The sequence below is a fragment of the Xiphophorus couchianus genome, chromosome 5, assembly GCF_001444195.1.
Source record: "Xiphophorus couchianus chromosome 5, X_couchianus-1.0, whole genome shotgun sequence".
Taxonomy (NCBI): Eukaryota; Metazoa; Chordata; class Actinopteri; order Cyprinodontiformes; family Poeciliidae; genus Xiphophorus; species Xiphophorus couchianus.
In genome coordinates this window covers 5,144,969-5,164,736 of record NC_040232.1, presented here as the reverse complement: position 1 = coordinate 5,164,736, position 19,768 = coordinate 5,144,969, and the positions used below count along the sequence as shown (strand labels likewise).

The window sequence follows — 19,768 nt, the reverse complement described above, 5'->3', positions numbered from 1 at the left end:
TGTCTTTATTTCAGATTCTGAGAAGGATGACGGCGAGCCAGGAAACGGCCTCGCCCAGTGGAAGCTACACGAGCAACTCTTCCCCTGTTCCGTCTGCGGGAAAGTGTTCGGCAGGCAGCAGACCCTGTCCAGACATCTGTCGCTCCACACAGGTAAACCACACGCTCACACAGAAGCTTGGTCTCCTTTAGAGGGCTGAAACGATTAATCAGATTAATCGTTATTTTTCAAATAATGGCCAACTAATTTAGGAATCGATTAATCGTTAACTGGAGTGTACAGACTAAACATGCCATTTTGCTGAATGTACAACACAATAAGAGAGGTAATTAAGTCAAAAGTGTAAAAAACATAAATATTTTGCATTGAAAAAAAATATTGTTAGTGAAGCTGTTTTACCCAGAACTCAAGTATCATAGATTTAACTTCACCTGATTAAAATTCTTTAAATATAAAGGAAAACCTAAGCACCCTTTGCTAATCAGTTCATCCAAAAAATAATCAACAGGTTTGTCATAAACTGTTGATACTTTTTTAGCTGCAGATGCATCCTTTGCTACATTTGATCAAGTGTTCACTAAAGGAACGTTGTTACATTGTACTTAATAAAATGTGTATTTCTTATTTACAAATGATTCAAATTATTTGTTTGTGCTTTTAATGTATTTTTAACATTGTATATTAAAACCTTAAATGGTTAAATAGAATTTGCAAAATGTGCCAATTTTTTATTCGATTAATCATCAGACTAATTGATTAATCGTCCGACTAAACGATTAATCATGAGAATAATTGATAAAATAATCATTATTTGCAGCTTGACTCCTCTTTTTTCCATAGATGCATAGATGTTGTTTGTGGCGCCCGCTGTAAATAGATAAGGTTGACCGGACTAGATTACCCTTCCTCGAAAAAGATTACTACTGTGATTAGTCTCTCTGGGAAAACTGCCGTCTAATTACCCGGCTTGAAGGATGCTGCACATACTTACGGTCCGACTGGTCTTCTCCATCCGTTTCTCTGTCCTACACACACACACACTTAGAGGCTTGGGAGGCTTCCTCACTCCCTGGTGACCTGATTACTCTGCGTTTTCTCCATTGATCCGTTCAACCCCATCCCCGTCTTCCACTGTCCCGCTCTCTGTCCTCGTTAGTTACAAGAATCTAATAATAATCCCACCTTCCCGGTTATATTTAAAGGCACTTTTCCTCTGGACTCCAGATAAATGGAGCCTTTTTGGGACACCACAGCTCACAAGATGAGACTTGTGTACCAAATGCCCCCCAAACAACCGAACATGCTCACACATTTAGGATACACACACACACACCATCTGAGGTGTTGGCTGCGAACAGCTTGGCCACACCACAGAGAGCAGAAGCAGGGGCATATGTCACTGTGATGGTCTTTTTGGTTTCCCCGGCGACATAAAGGTTGCCTGGCTTCATGTCCTTGGGGCAAATGGGTTGAGAGTTAGTTTTTGTTTTTTTGTTGAGGGGGGGAGTAGACTTGTTGTTATGCTAATTTGTTTTTGCATAAAAAGGTGTTTCTGCATATCTTTTATACTGCTTATACCAAAGTTTACATACACCGAATAAAAAGACACGTCCATCTTTTTTCCTAACTATTTTGAAGTGAAATCAGACCAAACTTCTCTTGTTTCAGGTTAGTTAGAATCACCAAAATAATTTCTATTTGCTAATTGCCACAATAATAAAATAATATTTCAGAGATTTATTTTTTAATGTCTTCAAGATCAAAAGTTTACATAAAGAATGATTACTGTCCCTTTAAACAATAAGGGAAGGCCCAGATGATGATGTCATGGCTTTGGAAACTTCTGATAGGTCTACTGACACATTTTAGTTTATTTGATGCATTTCAAGGCCACACCTGGAACTCCCTGCTTTCTGATTTCACACGATGGGAAAGTCAAGAAGAGGACAGAATTGTGACGCTGCAGCAGTCTGGTTCATCCTTGGGAATAATTTCAAGATGTTTGAAGATGCCTTGTTCTTCTACTCAAGTTCAGGCATGAGGGAGTGTCCGACCATCAGACTGCTCAGGAAGGAGACAGATTGTGGTCCAAAATGTGCAGATTGAGCCCTGAACTAAAGCCAAAAAACTGAAAAGATGCAGCTGAAACTGGTAAGATAGAGTCATTATCAACAGTGAAACTTGTACCAACATGGGTTGAAAGGCCGCTCAGCAAAGAGGAAGCCATTATTCCATAAAAAACATAAAATGTTAGATTGTACCATCCTAAATGTGAAGTTTGGAGGTGGCAGCATCATGTTGTGGGGCTATTTTGCTGCAGGAGGAACTGGTGCACTTTATGAAGTGAAATATTGAAACAAAGTCAATGTTTTGTCATAGCCATCACAAAGCCTTGATCTCAATCCTAAGAGAGAAGCCGTGGGAAGATCAGGAAAGGCGCGTGTGAGTGAGGCGGCCTACAGATCTGACCCAGTTCCACTGGTTCTGTCAGGAAGAATGGACCAGAACTCCAGTAAACTACAGTGAGAAACTTGTTGGAGGAAACGCAGAAGATTTGACCCAAGTCTTACGGTTCAGAGGCAGCCCTCTCAAATAAAGGAAAAGTATGAAAACTCCTAAATTTGAAGACATTAATAAATAAATCCCTGACATGTTGTGGCATTTAGCAAATGAAAATAACTCTGGAAATTCTAAGTGACCTAAAACAAGAAAGGTTTTGTTTGATTTAACTTTAGATGGTGAGGAAAAAATGGTGTATGTTCTGGGTATAAATCAATATTTATGTGTTTTTTACCTTCCTGAAAATTGGGCCTTGTCAGGAATTGATTGACCAGGTTTAAAAGTTTGATCCAGAGTGAAGTTTAAAATGAGACGGGGTGTGTGTGTGTGTGTTGCAGAGGAGAGGAAATACAAGTGTCACCTGTGTCCTTACGCAGCCAAGTGCAGAGCAAACCTCAATCAGCACCTGACCATCCACTCTGTGAAGCTGGTCCAAACGGACGCCGAGCAGATCGTCAGCGCCGTCACCGCCGACTCCACAGAGCGCAAGAACTGCCCATACTACTACAGGTAGGCTTCACACACAGCACACACACTCAGGAGGTGACAACACTGAGGTTTTACACAGATTAATTCATACATTATAGATCTTATGACCTACTTTTGTGAGTCAGGTTCACATTGTGTAATAAATACACAGGAAAATTGTCAAATTTAGATTTTATATCTTACATTTCGGATGATGAACTTGAGTAATCATGCATTTATCTTTCCAGAAGAATATCTGATTCACACATGATTTATATGAGATGTTTTAGCATCCGGTCAAAAGTTTACTGGATGGCAAACTTGTTGCATTGTGGGCTAAAATCGCTAAGTCAAAAGTTCTCGTTTGGATCATTCTGAATTTGAATATGAACAAGGATTGTATCCCCAACTCCAACGTCTCTCTGACAATATGGTCAGACAGCAACCTAAAGAGGAGCAGCAAAAGCAAATGAAGCGGATTAGCAGTGCTAACTGATGATGTCATCCAAAGACATGTTAGTGTGAAATATCATCTCTACTGTTTTGAAATTGACCTGATCATTTGTCAAGACAACCACTGGACTTGAGTTGTGAGACTGACTGCTACTGGGGATCTTTCCTGCCCGCAGCTTCGCCATCCACAATGGTTATTTGAAAATACTTGAATAATATGAGTTACAACGTTTAATTCACCTGTAGTATAAACTATTTTGGTTGAAAATCCAGAATAAATGCAAACATTTGGTTCAGCTAATGTGTTTAAAACACACTAAAGTTGTCTGTGGTGTAATCACTCCAACCTGGTAAAAGATCGAGTCAAGCCAACGATTGGAAGTTAAACGTCTGACTCTACATGAGCTGCTTTTCTCTCTGTCTTGTGCAGCAAACCCAGAGTGGTTTTAATTTTTTTATTGACACAAACTGACCCGTTTCATCATATGAAACCAAACCAGTTCCCATCTGGTTTAACATTTTATCGGATGCTCACCTGGACTGATTTTTTTTTTATTAAATCTTTCTCTCTAGAAATTTCCTCCATGTTTCAACACTAGAAACTCATTTTTCTAGTCATTTTCAGATAATCTTATTCAAACTAAAATGAATGTGGAGACACCATACATTTGGTAATTTATGCAGGCAAATGTAACACTGAATCTGACTGTCTCCCTCTTCTCATTCTCACCATTTTTCTTCCCTCCCCTCTCTGCTGTCTGTTCCCTGTCCAGCTGCCATGTGTGCGGTTTCCAGACGGAGCTGAATGCCCAGTTTGTCAGCCACATGTCGCTTCATGTGGACAAGGAGCAGTGGATGTTCTCGCTCTGCTGCAGCGTCTGTGACTACGTCTGTATGGAGGAGAGCGACATGAAGAGCCACATCAGCACCGGACACGCAGGTAATGACAGCTGTCGGCGAAAAGACTCCGGCTTCGGTTGTCCTGTCAGATGTTGAGGTAAAAAAAATCAAATTAAAATGTTTTATTGCTAATTCTGATTCTTGAAAAGAGTTATTTTGGGAAACTTTTCACACGTGAGAGTGGGTGGAAACTTGTCTGGACGATAATTTTGATCTGGTTCTACAATACACGGGGTTTGAATTTAAACAATGCGGAAAATTCAACATTTGGGATTTTATGTGATAGGCCAATATACACATTAGGTTGTAATTAAGGGGAAGAACAAAAGTTTTGCAAATAAAAATCTGAAAAGTGTGGCATGCATTTGTATTTGATTCCCCTAAAATAAATCAATTGTAAACAATTACCTTTAGAAATCATTTTATTAGCAAATGCAAACCATAAAGCAAGGTTTAGTTATGAAACAAAATGCCAGGCTGTTTCTGGGGAGAATTATTTTCTAATATTATTGCAAGTAGAGAAAATATTTTAAAAAATTTAAATTTGAAAAAAAAAATGAATAAAATTTTAAAAAGTATTTTGAAAAAATAAAAGAAAGTGATTTGAGAAAATGAAATCTGTAAGAAAATATAGGTTCAAATATTGTGTATATATTGAGTATGTTCCTCACAAAAAATATTTTTTGTTTGAGAAGTTTTTCAGTTTCACTTTTGAAACTTGTATTTTCTTGTTATAATTTTGGAACAAATTTCTCTCCATAGATTTTAAAATCATCTGAAAATGGAAAGATTATGGCACAACCTACCTAAACTGGAGGGAATTATAAAGTAAAAACAGTTGAGAGGGAAACTTGGAAGAGCTTCAGAGAGCCAAAATTATTTATTACTCCTTTTTTTTAGGTAACTGTATGGCTGTGACTGCATGACACATCAATTATACACAAATACTGCTCTTGAAAAACATTCCCATTTTTATACGGTTGTTTAGGACACCAGTCACATAAAAAAGTTTGATTTGTCTTACCAAACTGCACACAGTAAGTGCATTTAACCACATTTTTAAATGTATTGACCTTTATTGATACACCCATTGAAAAAGCTGAAGAAGAATATAAAAATAATCTCAGCAATACAAAGAGTTTTAGGGGATTTTAAACATTAACTGGAATTTATCGTGACTATAATAAGTCAAAATTCTTATAAATGATATAATTAATGTCCAACCCTAGTTGTGAGCTACAGTGCAATGTTTTTATGTGTTAGAAAGGCCTAGTCAGGATGTGCTGTGGTGGCGCGGGGGTTAAGCACAACCCACATGAGGAGGCCTTAGTCCTCGACACGGTTGTCGCAGGTTCAATTCCCGCCCTGGCGACCTTTGCCGCATGTCTTCCCCTTTCTCACATTACCCACTTTCCTGTCAATTAACTATCAAATAAAGGCCTCTAGAGCCAATAAAACCTTTAAAAAGAAAAGCCTAGTCAAAGGCTAGATTTGAATCCTATGCACTACTTTGTGTCGATTTTGCAGTTGTGGTAAAACATGAAGAGTGAATACTTTTACAGCTCTGTAATCATCTTTCAAGATCAGACCGTGTTTTTCATTTCTGCGTGAAAGAAGCTAGAATTGTTAGCAGAAACGTTGTGATGCAGGAGTTTAAAAACACGGGGTCAGAGGTCAGTTCAGAGGACGGGGAGGAAGAAACAAACAAGCCCGGTCCGATCGACCGTCCTCACACTTTTAGAGCCGCGGCCCTGAGTCCCAGGTTGTCGATACGCGTTTTCTTGTCTGAAACAGCTTTGTTCAGTTTTATTGCTGATGTTTTTTCCTCTTTTTTTTCCTGCTCCTTGTTGTGGGTGATGGTGTTGCTGGGTGGGAGTGTCCAGACAGCTGAGGGGTCCTCGGCAGTCCGTGGTGGCCTTGTTTATCTGAGAAGGCTGGCCGTTATCGTGCCTGTTGGGGAGGAATCGATAGGCCTCGGGTCCTGAGAAGACAGGCTGGGTTCTGCTCTGGGGACGACTTTTAAACCTCGCAGCCTACTGTGGCATTTATCTTTGTCTCAAACAAGACGGACTCCACCGTTATATGTACAAAAACTTTAATTACTTTAAACTGCACAAGCAAACGTCTTTGCATCCTCCGGAAGATTCATCTGTCAGGGCGCAGCTGAGTTTACTGAGCTTAAAAAGCATCTGCTGCATCTGTTTCATCACATCCCAGGAATTAGTTGTGTCATAAACAAAGCAATGCTGCTAAATGACTGCTTTTATATTTTTGTTTTGAGCCATTTGTAGGTTAGTTATCTGCTTTTTATGTGGTTTTTCTAATGCTGGGACTGAATTAAAATTTTTAATAGAGCTAATTACAGGGGCTTTAATTAATTAATTACATTTTTATCAAAAACTATCAACAAAATAAGCAGAAGTTTCAATTCAAAAAACCTTTTTTTCTGATAAATTATTGAATAAGTAGGCTCAACAACACATATTTATTGTTTTTAATGTTATTCACATTATTCAACTGTCAGATTAGCTCACAGGAGAGCTTTCCAGTGTTTCAGGAACCATTTTTCCTTCACTTGTTTAGAAATGTGAATTTTGGATGCTAACGTTAGCATAGCATAGCATCTGCACTGCTGCAACATTGAGATGCTTCAGGCTTCAGTTGCATGGCCAATGTTAAAGTTTATAACAGGAAAATTGGAAAAACAGTGAACAATTCTTGAATATAGATCAGAAAGTACTAGTTCCACCATTTTTTTCACTTATAACAAGATGTTATGAATAATAAATCTGCCAATAGAACTAGTATATTTCAGTATATATAAACAACTTCCTATATCTTGCTGTAATGTTACTTGTAAGTTAGTTTTATCTTATTTCAAGTGTACTGAGATATTTGCACTAGAAAGTAAACAAAATACTGGGTAAGATTTGTTGTTTTTGCAGTGCAATGGCCTAGTTCAAGTGCAGATCTGATTCTGATTGAAATCTGATAGCATTTTGTAAAAAGATTCCTCTAGAAGGAACTCTTGAATCACAGAGTACTTAGTTTTTCACTTTAATCTTCTCCATTCCCCGTTGTGTATTATTGTAAACACCAGGTAAAAGAAGCTGGACTATTTTTAATCTCCTGATACCTAAAAAACCAAAGGGGGAAAAAAAGTGGTGTAATTTCATTTCTCAATGAGAGAAGGTAAGCAGATGCAGTAAAGGAAGCTGGTTGAGTTTATTAAAAATGCGGCAAAGACCAAGTTGTAATGACCTGCTATATATAGATTTGATGGAAGGTAATCATTCATCCTCCATCCCAGAATAATTTCCCTGCCTGAAAGAGCAAACCCACTGCGTTTCTACATTGGTGTGTGCCTGTATTAAGGAGAGAGGTCAACCATTTGGAGGCTTCTTCCTGCCTCCATTCACTCCCTCCTGAGTGAATGCCCTTTGTTGCGCTGTGCCCCAAGATGCTCCCGCCATCTTAGCTCCTTCGGCCGTGACCCGCGCTCCCGGCCCTCCCTGCTGCCGCCCCTCCTCCGTCTAATTCCTCTCTCTTCTTGCTGAATTGTGGACTCAGAGAAGAGAATCAATAAAAGCCCACTGCATCTTGATTGGACTGGCAGCAGGGCTCCCAGTTCAGGCTGCCTGCTTTTATTCTGCATGTGTGTATTGGTAGCATGCGGGGGGGTGTTTGTGTGTGTGTGCGCGGGGGTGGGCGTGTGTGTGTAGGGGAGTGTGTGTGTTGGCGTGTGTGTGTGTGTGTATGCAGATAACAATGGCAGTGCCCAGAAATAGATTTTCTGCACAGTATGCAGCCCACAGATTTATTTTGGGGTCTGGATTTTATATTCAGGCTTCATACTGGTGCTTGAAATCCTTGAAAATGTTCGAATTTCAAAGTTGGGAAAAGGCTTAATATTGGAACTGCATAGTTTTGTAATAAAGTGCAATCTAACATTTTATTAAAAGCCTAAATTTGGAAAATGAAACTTACAGATGAAACCAGATATTTTCATACATCTAAACTTTTATTGTTTTAGATCAGTTAGATCAGAAAAATGATTTCTGTCTAAATGTCAGAAAACTTGGCAAAAACATTTTTTGTGACTTTCTTTATGTATTGTGTTTAAGTATGTAATTTGAGCATGAAGGTCATTTACCTTAACACAATTTGTTTGGATTGTGGATTGCGTCAATGATATTAATATTTATTATTGCTAGTGACTCAATGACTTATATTTTATACATTAAACGTTATTGAAATTGAACAATTTTTTTGTTAAATTAGTGTTTTATTCTTGGACCACTCTGGTGTATAAGGTGGGTGTTAAATTTCAAAACATAAAAGTTTGTTATATTTTAGTTGACCTCTGCTGTAGAAGGTAAAATACCATCACTAGATTTTATTAATGTGATAAATTACATAACATAATAGTGATTTGAAACTATCTTTTTTAGTTCATTTGTATTATTTTTATCTCCAAAGTGTGGTGCTGGAAAAGTTTGAAAACTTCCTTGAAAGTGCTTGAATTTTACTGTGGTTATTATTTCTCCGTTTTGTCGTCTCTCTGAGACTTAACTCTCACTTCCTTCCTTCTTCTGTCCAGGTTTGAATTCAAGAAGTCCCCTCAGCGAAACCAAGAGCACCTCATCGTCTCTCTCGGCCCTTAGCGATTCGCTCAACAGCTCGGAGGGCGGGGACGTTGCCCACGGCAACGAAGAACTGAAGAACCTGCTGGCGCCGCCCTCGTCGGCGGGCAGCCAGGCGAGCTGCGGAAGTCACTCGGGATCAGGAACTGAGGACAAGTCGGACAAAGGTTAGGAACAGGAAACACATGCTCTGTTTTATTTTACAGTCTATAAAATCTTGACATCACATTTGATGTTTTTTTTTGTTTTTTTATCATTTAAATAATATTTATTAACATTTAAAATCTGTCTAATCTATGCTTCAGTTATATTTGTAACAAGTTTTCAACCAGTTTTTTAACACGTGCAGCAGGAACTAAAACACAAACCACCCAGGCTCCTCCATTGAGACGGAGAACAAGCAAAGCGGGAGGGCTGAGGCAGAATTGGACTTTCTGATCAGTCAGCTACTAAAATCTAGTCCACACATGCCAAATGAAATTATAGGAGGGAATGAGATGTATACTCCACAGGCAGGGTATCTGTAAATATTTCCTTGGTAATAAATGAGTCACCACAAACTGGCTTTTTTTAAAAAAATAGGCTCTTTAAAGGGAGAATAATCTGTGAATGAAAAATATAGACAAATGTAGAAAATAACTTCTTCCATCTTTTCTGATTCCTCCTACTTCAGTTTTAAACATTCTGACCTTTTCGTGTTCTTACTTCAGTAGTGATTTCCGCACTACAAGATAAACGTCAGAACCAAGGGTGCATTTTTTGCAGTTTTCTGTCCAATCACCAATTTAAAAAAAAATAAACTTGACCTGCCTATTCTGAACTGGGCCAGTACACTTTTTTTGTTGAGATGAAGTCTCTAAGAAAGCAACACACGACTGCAAAAAGCCAAAATGGTAATTATGCTAAAAGGGAAGTTATGCTAACATATGGTAGCATAACTTTTATTGTGGCTTTTGCATATTGTTTACGTTTTTAGGTTAGAAAGGTAAACAAAATGCTTTGTTAATGGCATAATCAAGACTGGGACCTAAAGAATGACTTCATTTCATATTATTCCTATTTTAACCCTCCTGTTATGTTCGTTTCTGAGGTACAGCAATAATGTTCGTGGGTCAATTTGACCCGGGGAGTGTTTAATCATGCAATAGTGTCAGAAACCAAAAAATTCCTCCAAAACATTTTTCTATCTGATTATTAACTCCAATACTAACCATTTCAATTCATATTTGTGCAATGATGTTTGATTATTTCTCCCAAATTAAGGATCAATGACAACAACCTACTCATTTACTCATTTGGACATAAAAAATGGAATTTGCATTTTTAATATTTACTGAATAAATCCTAGACACAAAAAAACTATAATTTCCTTGAAATTGATTTTTGGTAAATATTTTTATATTACACTTTTTTTTTTTTTCAATGGGTGATCTTTATAATTGAACTTGAGACACACAAACTGTTCAGGGTCAAATTGACCCACTGATTAAAATCAAGATAAATGAGTCATGCAGAGAGTATTTATGTTTCCCTCCACTTCTGCTGAGTGTCACTCAGTGTGGGTGGAGTTTGTCCACAGGAACAGAAGAAGTTCTCCTCAAAAGTTGTGTGAACACCTGCTTTCTCGCAGTTTCCTAGTGAAGTAAAGAGAATAGTGAGAAAGTGGGCTTGTGTGTGTCGGGGTGTGCATGGATGTGTGTGGTGTTTGTGTGGTGAAATATGGTTCATAGCTGCAAGGAAACATATAGAAATGGACATTTTTTAATCTTTTTTTGCACTTTAACCTGACTGCCGGGTCAAATTGACCCGAACTGTATCTGTGTAAAAAGTAGACCTAGGGGTTGGTACAAATGTGTAAAACTAATACATTTTCAATTGATATGTAGAGTTCACCTATTAAGACAAATAGGAAAAGTTTCATGCAAAAAAAATACTTCCAACTATTTTTAGAAAATTTTCAAACTTTAAAACGGGTCAATTTGACCCGGAACATAACAGGAGGGTTAAAATAGAGTTGGGAGCTTTTTATTGATTCCCAAAACAAGAATCAATAAAATCACAGATGTGTCAGAATTATAGGATTTGCATGACATTTTGTTCTTACTGTATTTGATTGTTCCAGGAGGCAGTCTTGCTAAAACCTAGTCTAGATCACATCCAGAATCTAATCAGACTAGATTTACTTCGCCCATTCTTCACTTATTTTGTTCTGTTATTCTTTTCTCTCCAGGCTTCGAGTGTGTTTTCTGCAACTTTGTGTGCAAGACGCGCAGCATGTATGAACGGCACCTCCAGATTCACCTGATCACGCGGATGTTTGAGTGCGACGTTTGCCACAAGTTCCTGAAGACGCCCGAGCAGCTGCTGGAGCACAAGAAGTGCCACACCGTCCCCTCTGGAGGGCTCAAGTAAGGAAAGCAAGTACAGACACAGGTTCCTAACTCCACCAGTCCTTCCTCTCCATCGTCGTTCCAATTCACCACATACAAAAGCCTCCAGAAATACAGATTTACAACAGAGATGTGCCAGCTGAATTATTTAATCTCTACCTGATTTAAATAAAATAGAACAAAATTCATTGTTCTGCAAAGAGGAAATGTAGGTGTAACAGCAGCAAAAGATATAAAGGTTCGCACAAGAAATATATAAAAAAAACAAGATTAACATTTGTGCAAAGTGCACCAGAACCTCTGGCTGTAGAATTTGCACCACAGCCTTATGCTGCCTTCACCATGCTTCACATCTGGCAAAAATGTCTTATTTGTGAAAGCTTCGGTTCTTCCAAACAGCTAAAACTTTCTCTGACCAGAAACCTTTACTCCAGATTTTTTTTTTTACCTATGTAAAAAAAGAAGAATATATTTTAAAATATTGAGTGAAAATGTCACCCTAAATGAATTTTAAAAAATCATTAGTATTTGAAGATTTTTTTTTTGTCTGTGACAACGTCACACTAAACAACGAAAAATGTAAAAAATGAATAAAAATATTTTTAAAGTCCATGTGCACCAATCAGCAGACTTGAATTTTTATAGAATATAGCGGAGGGCCGCACAAAATCATTTTAGAGAGCCACAAATGGCCCCCGAGCCACGCTTTGTGCACCTTGTTTACATTTAAAAAATATATGTAAAAAAAGTTCCCTCTACTTCTGCTACTTTCTAACTAAATAGACCCAGAGGATGATGCTGCCACCTCCATGCTTGTTTGTGAGCCTCAACTCTTCCAAGCTTACTTCCTTACAGATAGCCATAAAATATTTCTCCATACGGCGTTTTTCTTTTCCGTAAGCTGCACAATTCAATGACGTTTTGCTTAATTTTGGTAAAAGACGGCAATTATTTCAAACAAAAACTGGATAAACCTATACGAAATCAGGCACTTCATCAGCCACCATCTTTGTAATCAAGGCGACACATGACGGCTTGAAATAAGAAGTGAGCTGCGAGAGCCACACAGATGACACCTGTAAGCGGCAGAATCGCAGATGCACGGTCAATTTGAGGACGATTTCAGCCATGTGGCTCGAATCAGTTAACCTCACTTCTCTGCTCATTATCTGCTGCCAGGAAAACCAAACGATGCAAGCTGTAGTTTCGCTGCTTGACAGCTTCCCTTGGCAAGTCTGACTTATTAGACAGTGGTCTGTGGGTCTGCAGTGGCTGTTCTGAACAGAAGGGAGAGTGGAAAAGGAGCTGGAAATGGGCTTCCCCTCGGGGTCTGTTGTTCCTCTGCCCACAGCTAACAGCCATGCCAGAGAAAAATATCTGCTGAAATCTGCATTCCAGCAGAAGTACACAGACACTTGGATTGGTTCACCAAGTGGCTGATTATATAAAATCTGTTGGCGCACCCCTGAAAGATAATCAGACACACTTTATTAGCGGAGATATCTCAGTTCCTACTGCCTTTATTTGTTAAAAATGTTGCTCTGTCTACTATAGACGGGTTATAATGTACAAATATTCAAACATTTATTCATAATATTCTACTTTTCCACATTTTGTACCATTTCAAGCTCAGCCAAATCCATCCACTGACCTTTTCCCACACAGAGACGCTGGCCTTAAGTTTCAATCCATCCAAGTGATTTTTTTTTTTAAAGTAACGTTTCCAGATTAATTTCAAGCAACATGAGCCATGTTTTTGTTTCGTCTAGTCTGTGCATGTGCAGAATCATTGAAGTGTCACTACGACTGCCGCCTCATCATGTCATGAACAGGAATCTGTGTTCAACATGTGTTTTTCTGTGCAGACATCAGTGGAGTTAGCATGTACTTATCCATCACATGCCACTGGATCAGAGTAGGAAGCTGCAAACAAAGTCACAGCACTGACGTCTTCTGCAGAGATCAGAACATGAATGCATAGGAAGCCCCTCGTTATTTCCAAAGTCTCCACATGTGGATAAATCAACTGTAATTGGAATATTTGACATGTTTCTTCTGTCTGCTGTAAATGTTTTTCTATTTCAAATTTCTAGCAGTGAAAATCAAACTTTTACCAAGTTAATAGAGGTTACTGAGGGAAGAAAAAGGAGCACTTTTATGTACATATAACTTGTGGGTAAACACTTTGAAACAGTATTTAGTTTTCAACTTAAACTTTTTTTTAATCAAATACAGGAATTAGAGTTTGGTTCAGAAGTTTACATACACTGTTTTGGGTATAAATGTCATTATTTTGGGGCTTTTTATTTTTCTTCTAAACGTATAGAACTCTAAGCATGATGCTGCCACTACTGTGCTTCACAGTTGATATGGTTTAGGTTGGAAAGCCTTGCAACGACTCCACCTATTATAGTTCGCTTCACCATGGCAAAATGTCTCGGCATGATGCTGCCACCACCATCTTTGACAATAATACTTTTGTAAAATACTGTATATCTGCAAAGAGTATTAAAATGCAGTTTTTAATCCATACAGCGTCAAAATTATTTATGTTGATTCAAATATTTACACACGCATCCACCAGTATTTAATTTGTGGTTTGACCACCAACTGCTAGAACTCAACAAATCAACTTATTTATTTGGGGTGGTTTCCTTGCTGGTTGTTTCTCAACATCCAAACTGTTCGGGCCTCTTAATAATTTCTACTCATGCACAATTGTTTAAAAAATGGCTCCAAAACACTTTCCCAAACTAAATCTGCAATTCTTCTTATACCTTAACCGACCTCCTTCGACTTTACAAATTCAAACAAAAAACTTCCAGCTGCCCTCAGTCATCATCAGGAACCCGGCTGACAAAATTGAGACCAGTTGAGTCCAACTCTAACATCCAGTTCTTGTTTTTTAATTTCTTTGCTGTAAAAATTTTTCCAACCTGGAAAAGAACATTCCACACTGCAAAAACACAAAATTTTTCCCAAGTATTTTTGTCTAGTTTTAAGTTCAAACTTACAAGTAGGTTTTGTAAGTTAGGCCTTCTAACTCGTTATAATTTATTTTAAAATTATAACAGTAAGCAATAAATCAATTAATTGAGTGATAAATTATAACAAACCCAATAATTTCCATTGGCATAGTTATTGTTTTTTCTCTTTTCTCCTTTTCTACCAAAAACTGGATGACAAACGTTTTCAGTTTTGGTCTTTTGGTCTCAACTAGCTCTTTTTTTAAAGGAAAATTTTGTTTACAAAGACTTCAGTGTCCATTTTCTTTGTTGTTTCTGTTGTTTTGTTTATTTATTTTGGATATTTTAAATGACTCCCAGTTTCAATGTTAAATGTTCATCAGAAATTAAAGTTTGTTGATCTTTAAAATTGCATTCTTGCATTATATTACTTGATAATGGTCTCAAAACAAGAATATTATCGTTTATCACAATCATTTCTGGGACAATTTATCATCCAGCAAAATGTATTGTGACAGGCCTATAACAAGTAACTTCACAGCAAAATATAGTAGCATGTTTTAAGTCAACAATTCCTTAGTATTGATGAAAAAGTTGTAGTTCCACTGTCAGATTTTATAACATGGGAAAATGTCTTGTTAAAGGTGAAATAATTTGTATAGTATTAAGGAATAATTGTAATTTAGTTTTGTTCTATTTCAAGTGTGCTAAGATATTTGCACTAGAAAACACTTGGTAAAATTTTGTGTTTTTACAGTGCAGATGAATAATAAAAGCCCAAAATGGATGACATCCTTGTCCGTGACGAGTGTATGTAAACTTGTGGCCGTATGCGCAGACAGACGGGTGTAGCCAGATGTTTGTGTTTCTCTGTATGACGGCGCAAGGGAGAGAGGGCCTTGATCATTTCGAGGTTTTTTTTCTGAGGTGATTCTGTTCTGCAGGGTTTGTGAAGCGCTTTGGGGCCCAGAGCAGATGAAAGGTGCTATTTAAATGTAAGTGCCACTCATTCCTTCATTTCCCCCATCATGTCCTCCTGCTCCCATCTTTCTCCAGCCTGTCACTCACCCCCCACTCTTTTCACCCACACACCCCACTCACACCTGCTCACCTTCATTCTTACACCATTAAACCGACACACATCTCCAGCATATTTTCCACACAGTTTTCCTTTATCCGTCTTCCTCCTCTTCATCACTTCCTGTTAATCAATGTCAAGCTGTGTTACTTGGTTGTGAATGACCTGAGTGAAATTGCCCTCCCCTCCACTGTCTTCAATTCAAACAAAATTGGTGTCAAGGGTTTGTGCTACGTTTGTGCAGCAAATGTTTTTTGTGCCGCTATCATTTTTAAGATATCAATACCTTGTGTTGCTAAGACGTTCCTGAACGAACATAGGAAAAGTGTTTTTGTTTTAGGGAAATATGGATAGAATTTTTGACCTTTGAACTTTTAAGACCTTCAAATCAAAAGCACTAAAAACGAACATTTTACCAGCGTAAATGTTGCACAGTTGACACCAAATTTGTTAAATTAAGTAAATGTGGGAATCTGGTTGACCTTATACGATTTCCAGAAACGTATATTAAAGGGAACACAATTTACATTTTGCACGTTTTTGTACCTCAATGTGGATTTCTATAACTTCTAAAAGCTGCCCAAGCACTTAAAAACTCACCCAGTTAGTTTTTGGCAATAAGTTAATGTTTTTTGGTGTCTGGAAAATGAGCCTTCACAATGTAACGTAACAAATCAGCAGACACTGACCCTCACCCGGCAACCCCAGACCGCTACCTACCAACCCCATCTGAGTCCAGCTTGTCACCTAGCAACCCAAGCAGAGCTGCAGCACGTTTGCTCAACTGGTTTTCCAGTGGCTGCTGGAAAAGACAGATATTTTGTTGTTTAATTACCATCCAGAAACCACTTGGTGCATTCTTGTTGTTTGTGCAGGAAGCTCCATTTCTGCTTTTCAAAGATGCACAGATGTATAATTGCTCATCTGTTTGCAGCCATTTTCATGTGTGATTGGGAGGCGTGGCCAGCGGCAGTTTTTTGGGATTTAAAGTGACAGGAGGCCTTAAAACAGTTCACTCTGAAAGAACTAACCAGACTAAAATCTCATTGATTTTGTAAAAAAAAAAAAAAAGTAATTTACATATTTTGTATAGTCCACAGTCCTATCCAACCATGTTCAACAAAGCATAATAGATCACCCTTAATATCTTAAAAATGAAAGCAGCCCAAATGAAACTTTTTGGCTGCTCAAACCAGCACAAACGTTTGATGCTAATTTAGTTTGATTTGAAGACGGTAGAGGAGGGAGTAACTCCACTCAGGTTTGTGAACGTACACTTTCCCTTCAGCTGTCTTCTGCTTCTGTGTGTGGCGTCCGTCCTCTCTCCTCCCCTCTCGTTGCATTAACCAGGTGCCCTTTTTGCATCTACTCCACCAACCGTCCAGCGGCCATGGAGTGCCACCTGAAGACGCACTGTAAGGTGGAGTACCGCTGCCGCATTTGCCAGGGTCTGTGGCCGGACCAGGCCTCGCTGGAGGCGCACATGCGGGGGCATCGCCTGGGCAACCACTACAAGTGCGAGCGGTGCGGCTACCTGTCCAAAACGGCCAACAAGCTCATCGAGCACGTGCGCGTGCACACGGGCGAGCGGCCCTTCCACTGCGACCGCTGCTCGTACAGCTGCAAGCGCAAGGACAACCTCAACCTGCACAAGAAGCTGAAGCACGCGCCGCGCCAGACTTTCGGCTGCCGAGAGTGCCCCTTCACCACCACACACCCCTTCGTCTTCAGCCGCCACCTCAAAAAACATCAGAGCAGAGGCCCGGGGGGGTTGGATGGAGGTGTAGGAGGGGGAGGCGAGGACGAGGAGGAGGAGAAGAGTGGCGGAAGCGGCGGCAGCAGCCCCCTCATGAGCCTGACAGCGTCGCAGGCGCTGCAGTCCGTCGCGCTGTCGCTAACGCTGGGCCGGTCCCGCCAACTGGAAACGGCGAGCCACAGTATCAGCAGCCCCTCTCTCTTCCCTCCCTCCTCTCGCCATATGTTGGAGCAGTACAGAAACGGCGAGCAGGCCCACCTGATCCCCCTCACCACCCTTTACACATTCCACTCGCACCTCCACTCAAGATGGCGGCCGGCCACGTCTCCCCACGTCTTCGCCTCGCCCTCCCACTCCCACAAGCACTCCTTCCTGGCCTACCTGGGACTAATGGAGAGGGCCAAGACTGTGTGACCCCACCCTCCTCCACCTCTTGACCACTGCAGCGGGAGCAACGTCTTTTCCAATCAGACCAGCAGAATAAGCTGGACCAGACAAACATATTAAAGGACGAAAAATAATAATAAAAATAAAAAAACATTTATAAGAGAAAAACGCTGTACATGCTAAAATGCATTTATATCAAAAAGCTGCTTTTCTTATCAGTTCTATCAATTGAATTATTACTACTACAAGTACTACACTCTATTACCTTTTTGTTTTCTGTTTGTAAGCATCTGAATGACCTGGACCCAGTCGCTTTATCTGATGAAACTTGCGGTTTTATAGATATTTTTCTTTAGTCGTTTGACAAAAAAAGGTTGGGTAGGGGGGAGGGAAAAAAGACAAAACAGACATTGCAAGTGCTACATTTTAGTGCATTTATGTCCCTTTGCTATTATGCATCGAAATGGCATGCCTGTTTCTGTGTTTCAGCTAGCTGTGACGTCATTAGGAAGCTGAACTCCAGATATCCCGAAGTGTTAACCGCTGCGACTCGGACGCAACCAATGAGACGGGAAAGCTTTTCATCTGAAAGGTCACGTTTCCAAAGCGACGCCTCAGACCATGCACTTACTTACTTATTTATCAACCTTGTACATAGTTTTGTAGTCCCTAGCCCCGTTCCCGTCTGTTTGAGTTGCTTTTCTTTTGTATAACGGTGACGGCGTGACGTGCGTTGCTGCTGACTGATCTCAATTCTGTCTCAGAATCAATGTGGTTTCGTGGAACAATGAAGCTAACAGGTTGGTTTTTTTTTGTAAACTTGGAAGATTTGATTACACTGCAAAAATACTAAATCTTACAAAGTAATTTTGCCTAGTTTCTAGAATAAATACCTTAGTACATTTAAAATAACACAAAACGTAACGTTTCAGCAAGATATGTATATGATGTTTTAAGTCAGTAATTAGTTAATGTTGATTTTTAAAAAGTACTAGTTGCATTGGCAGATTTTTTCACTTATAACAAAATTTTTTCTAATAATCTGCCAGTGAAACAAGTACTTTTACATCAATATTAAGAAACTGTTGACTTAAAACATGCTCCTACATCTCACTAAAAAGATACTTGTAAGTTAGTTTTGTCTTATTTTAAATGTACTAAATGTTTAACTGGACAAAAATACTTTTTTGTTTTTTGTTTGTGTTTTTACAGTTGCTGTAAATATAGAAAATATTCAATCTGAACTATAATTGAGAAAGATGCATTTATTATCAGAGAAGCTAAATATAAGGGTTTTTTTGTATTCCCAGGTGAATAAGCAGTAAAATCTTACAGAGCGGGGGTCATCTCAACACCTCATCTAGTGTTTAAAAATATATAGCAATATATGCATCGCTGCAGCTGTGTACAGTACTGTGCAAAAAAATCACCTTCAGTTCTTTTGTTTTTTCTTCCAAGGGGATTTCTTTAAATCTGCTAGTTTTAGCTTCTTTTATTCTCAATTTCCCAGTAAATTAAATTAAATTGTTCATCTCTTACATATGAAGACATGAAAACCTTGGAGCTGATAGCCTGACTAACCAACCAGCTAATATCAGCTTTTGAGAGCAGAATTACTGGAAAGGAAGATATTTTATGCAATAAGTTTAGCTGGAGTTTATTCAAGTTTTTTAGCTTTAGAATCAAAATAAATCAATTTATGGTATTACTGTAATTATTTGGCTTATTCTGGCAGCAGTATTAATTAAGAGATGAGATCACCTTTATTTAAATATTTGAGTGGAAATATTATGACTCTGGTGTTTTGACTCAAATGTTATCCTGTGAGATCACAGACCGCCAGTTTAAGTTTGCGACCAAAGATTTCGTCAAAGCGAGCAGCTCTTAGTTACACGTAAGGTCTTCATGTTTTTTCCTCTATTTGTCAACTTTTCTAGTGAAAACTAGAAATCTTATTTTGCAATCAAAAGAACAGCCAAGGTATGAATAAAACGTATAAAAGAGCTTCAAGAAAAAGAAGTCAGGATTGACTGCAATTAATGTTAATTTGAGGGTTTCAAACTTTTGCACAGTACTGTAAATAATCATGATGTTTCCCCCACATGCATGCAGTGCAGCCCCCCAGTATACTGTAATCACTGGGAGGCCTGGTGTTCTGGTGTGTGGTG

General features: G+C 38.8%; 1 protein-coding gene across 5 annotated transcripts in view; it reads left to right on the top strand.

The window, feature by feature from the left end:
* Nucleotides 1–17,972, top strand: part of znf827 (zinc finger protein 827) — a 98,924-nt gene extending 80,952 nt beyond the window's left edge. For 2 of the 5 annotated variants that reach the window (XM_028017901.1, XM_028017900.1), the window contains exons 9-14: nucleotides 15–152; nucleotides 2,898–3,069; nucleotides 4,254–4,420; nucleotides 8,981–9,190; nucleotides 11,254–11,431; nucleotides 16,808–17,972. In XM_028017901.1, the coding sequence (XP_027873702.1) occupies nucleotides 15–152; nucleotides 2,898–3,069; nucleotides 4,254–4,420; nucleotides 8,981–9,190; nucleotides 11,254–11,431; nucleotides 16,808–17,627 (1,685 nt within the window). In that variant the 3' untranslated portion in view covers nucleotides 17,628–17,972. Of the gene's footprint in view, nucleotides 1–14; nucleotides 153–2,897; nucleotides 3,070–4,253; nucleotides 4,421–8,980; nucleotides 9,191–11,253; nucleotides 11,432–15,323; nucleotides 15,375–16,807 lie in introns of all 5 variants that reach the window. The other 3 variants (XM_028017904.1, XM_028017903.1, XM_028017902.1) reach the window with 3 other exon arrangements.
* Nucleotides 17,973–19,768: the final 1,796 nt, after the last annotated feature.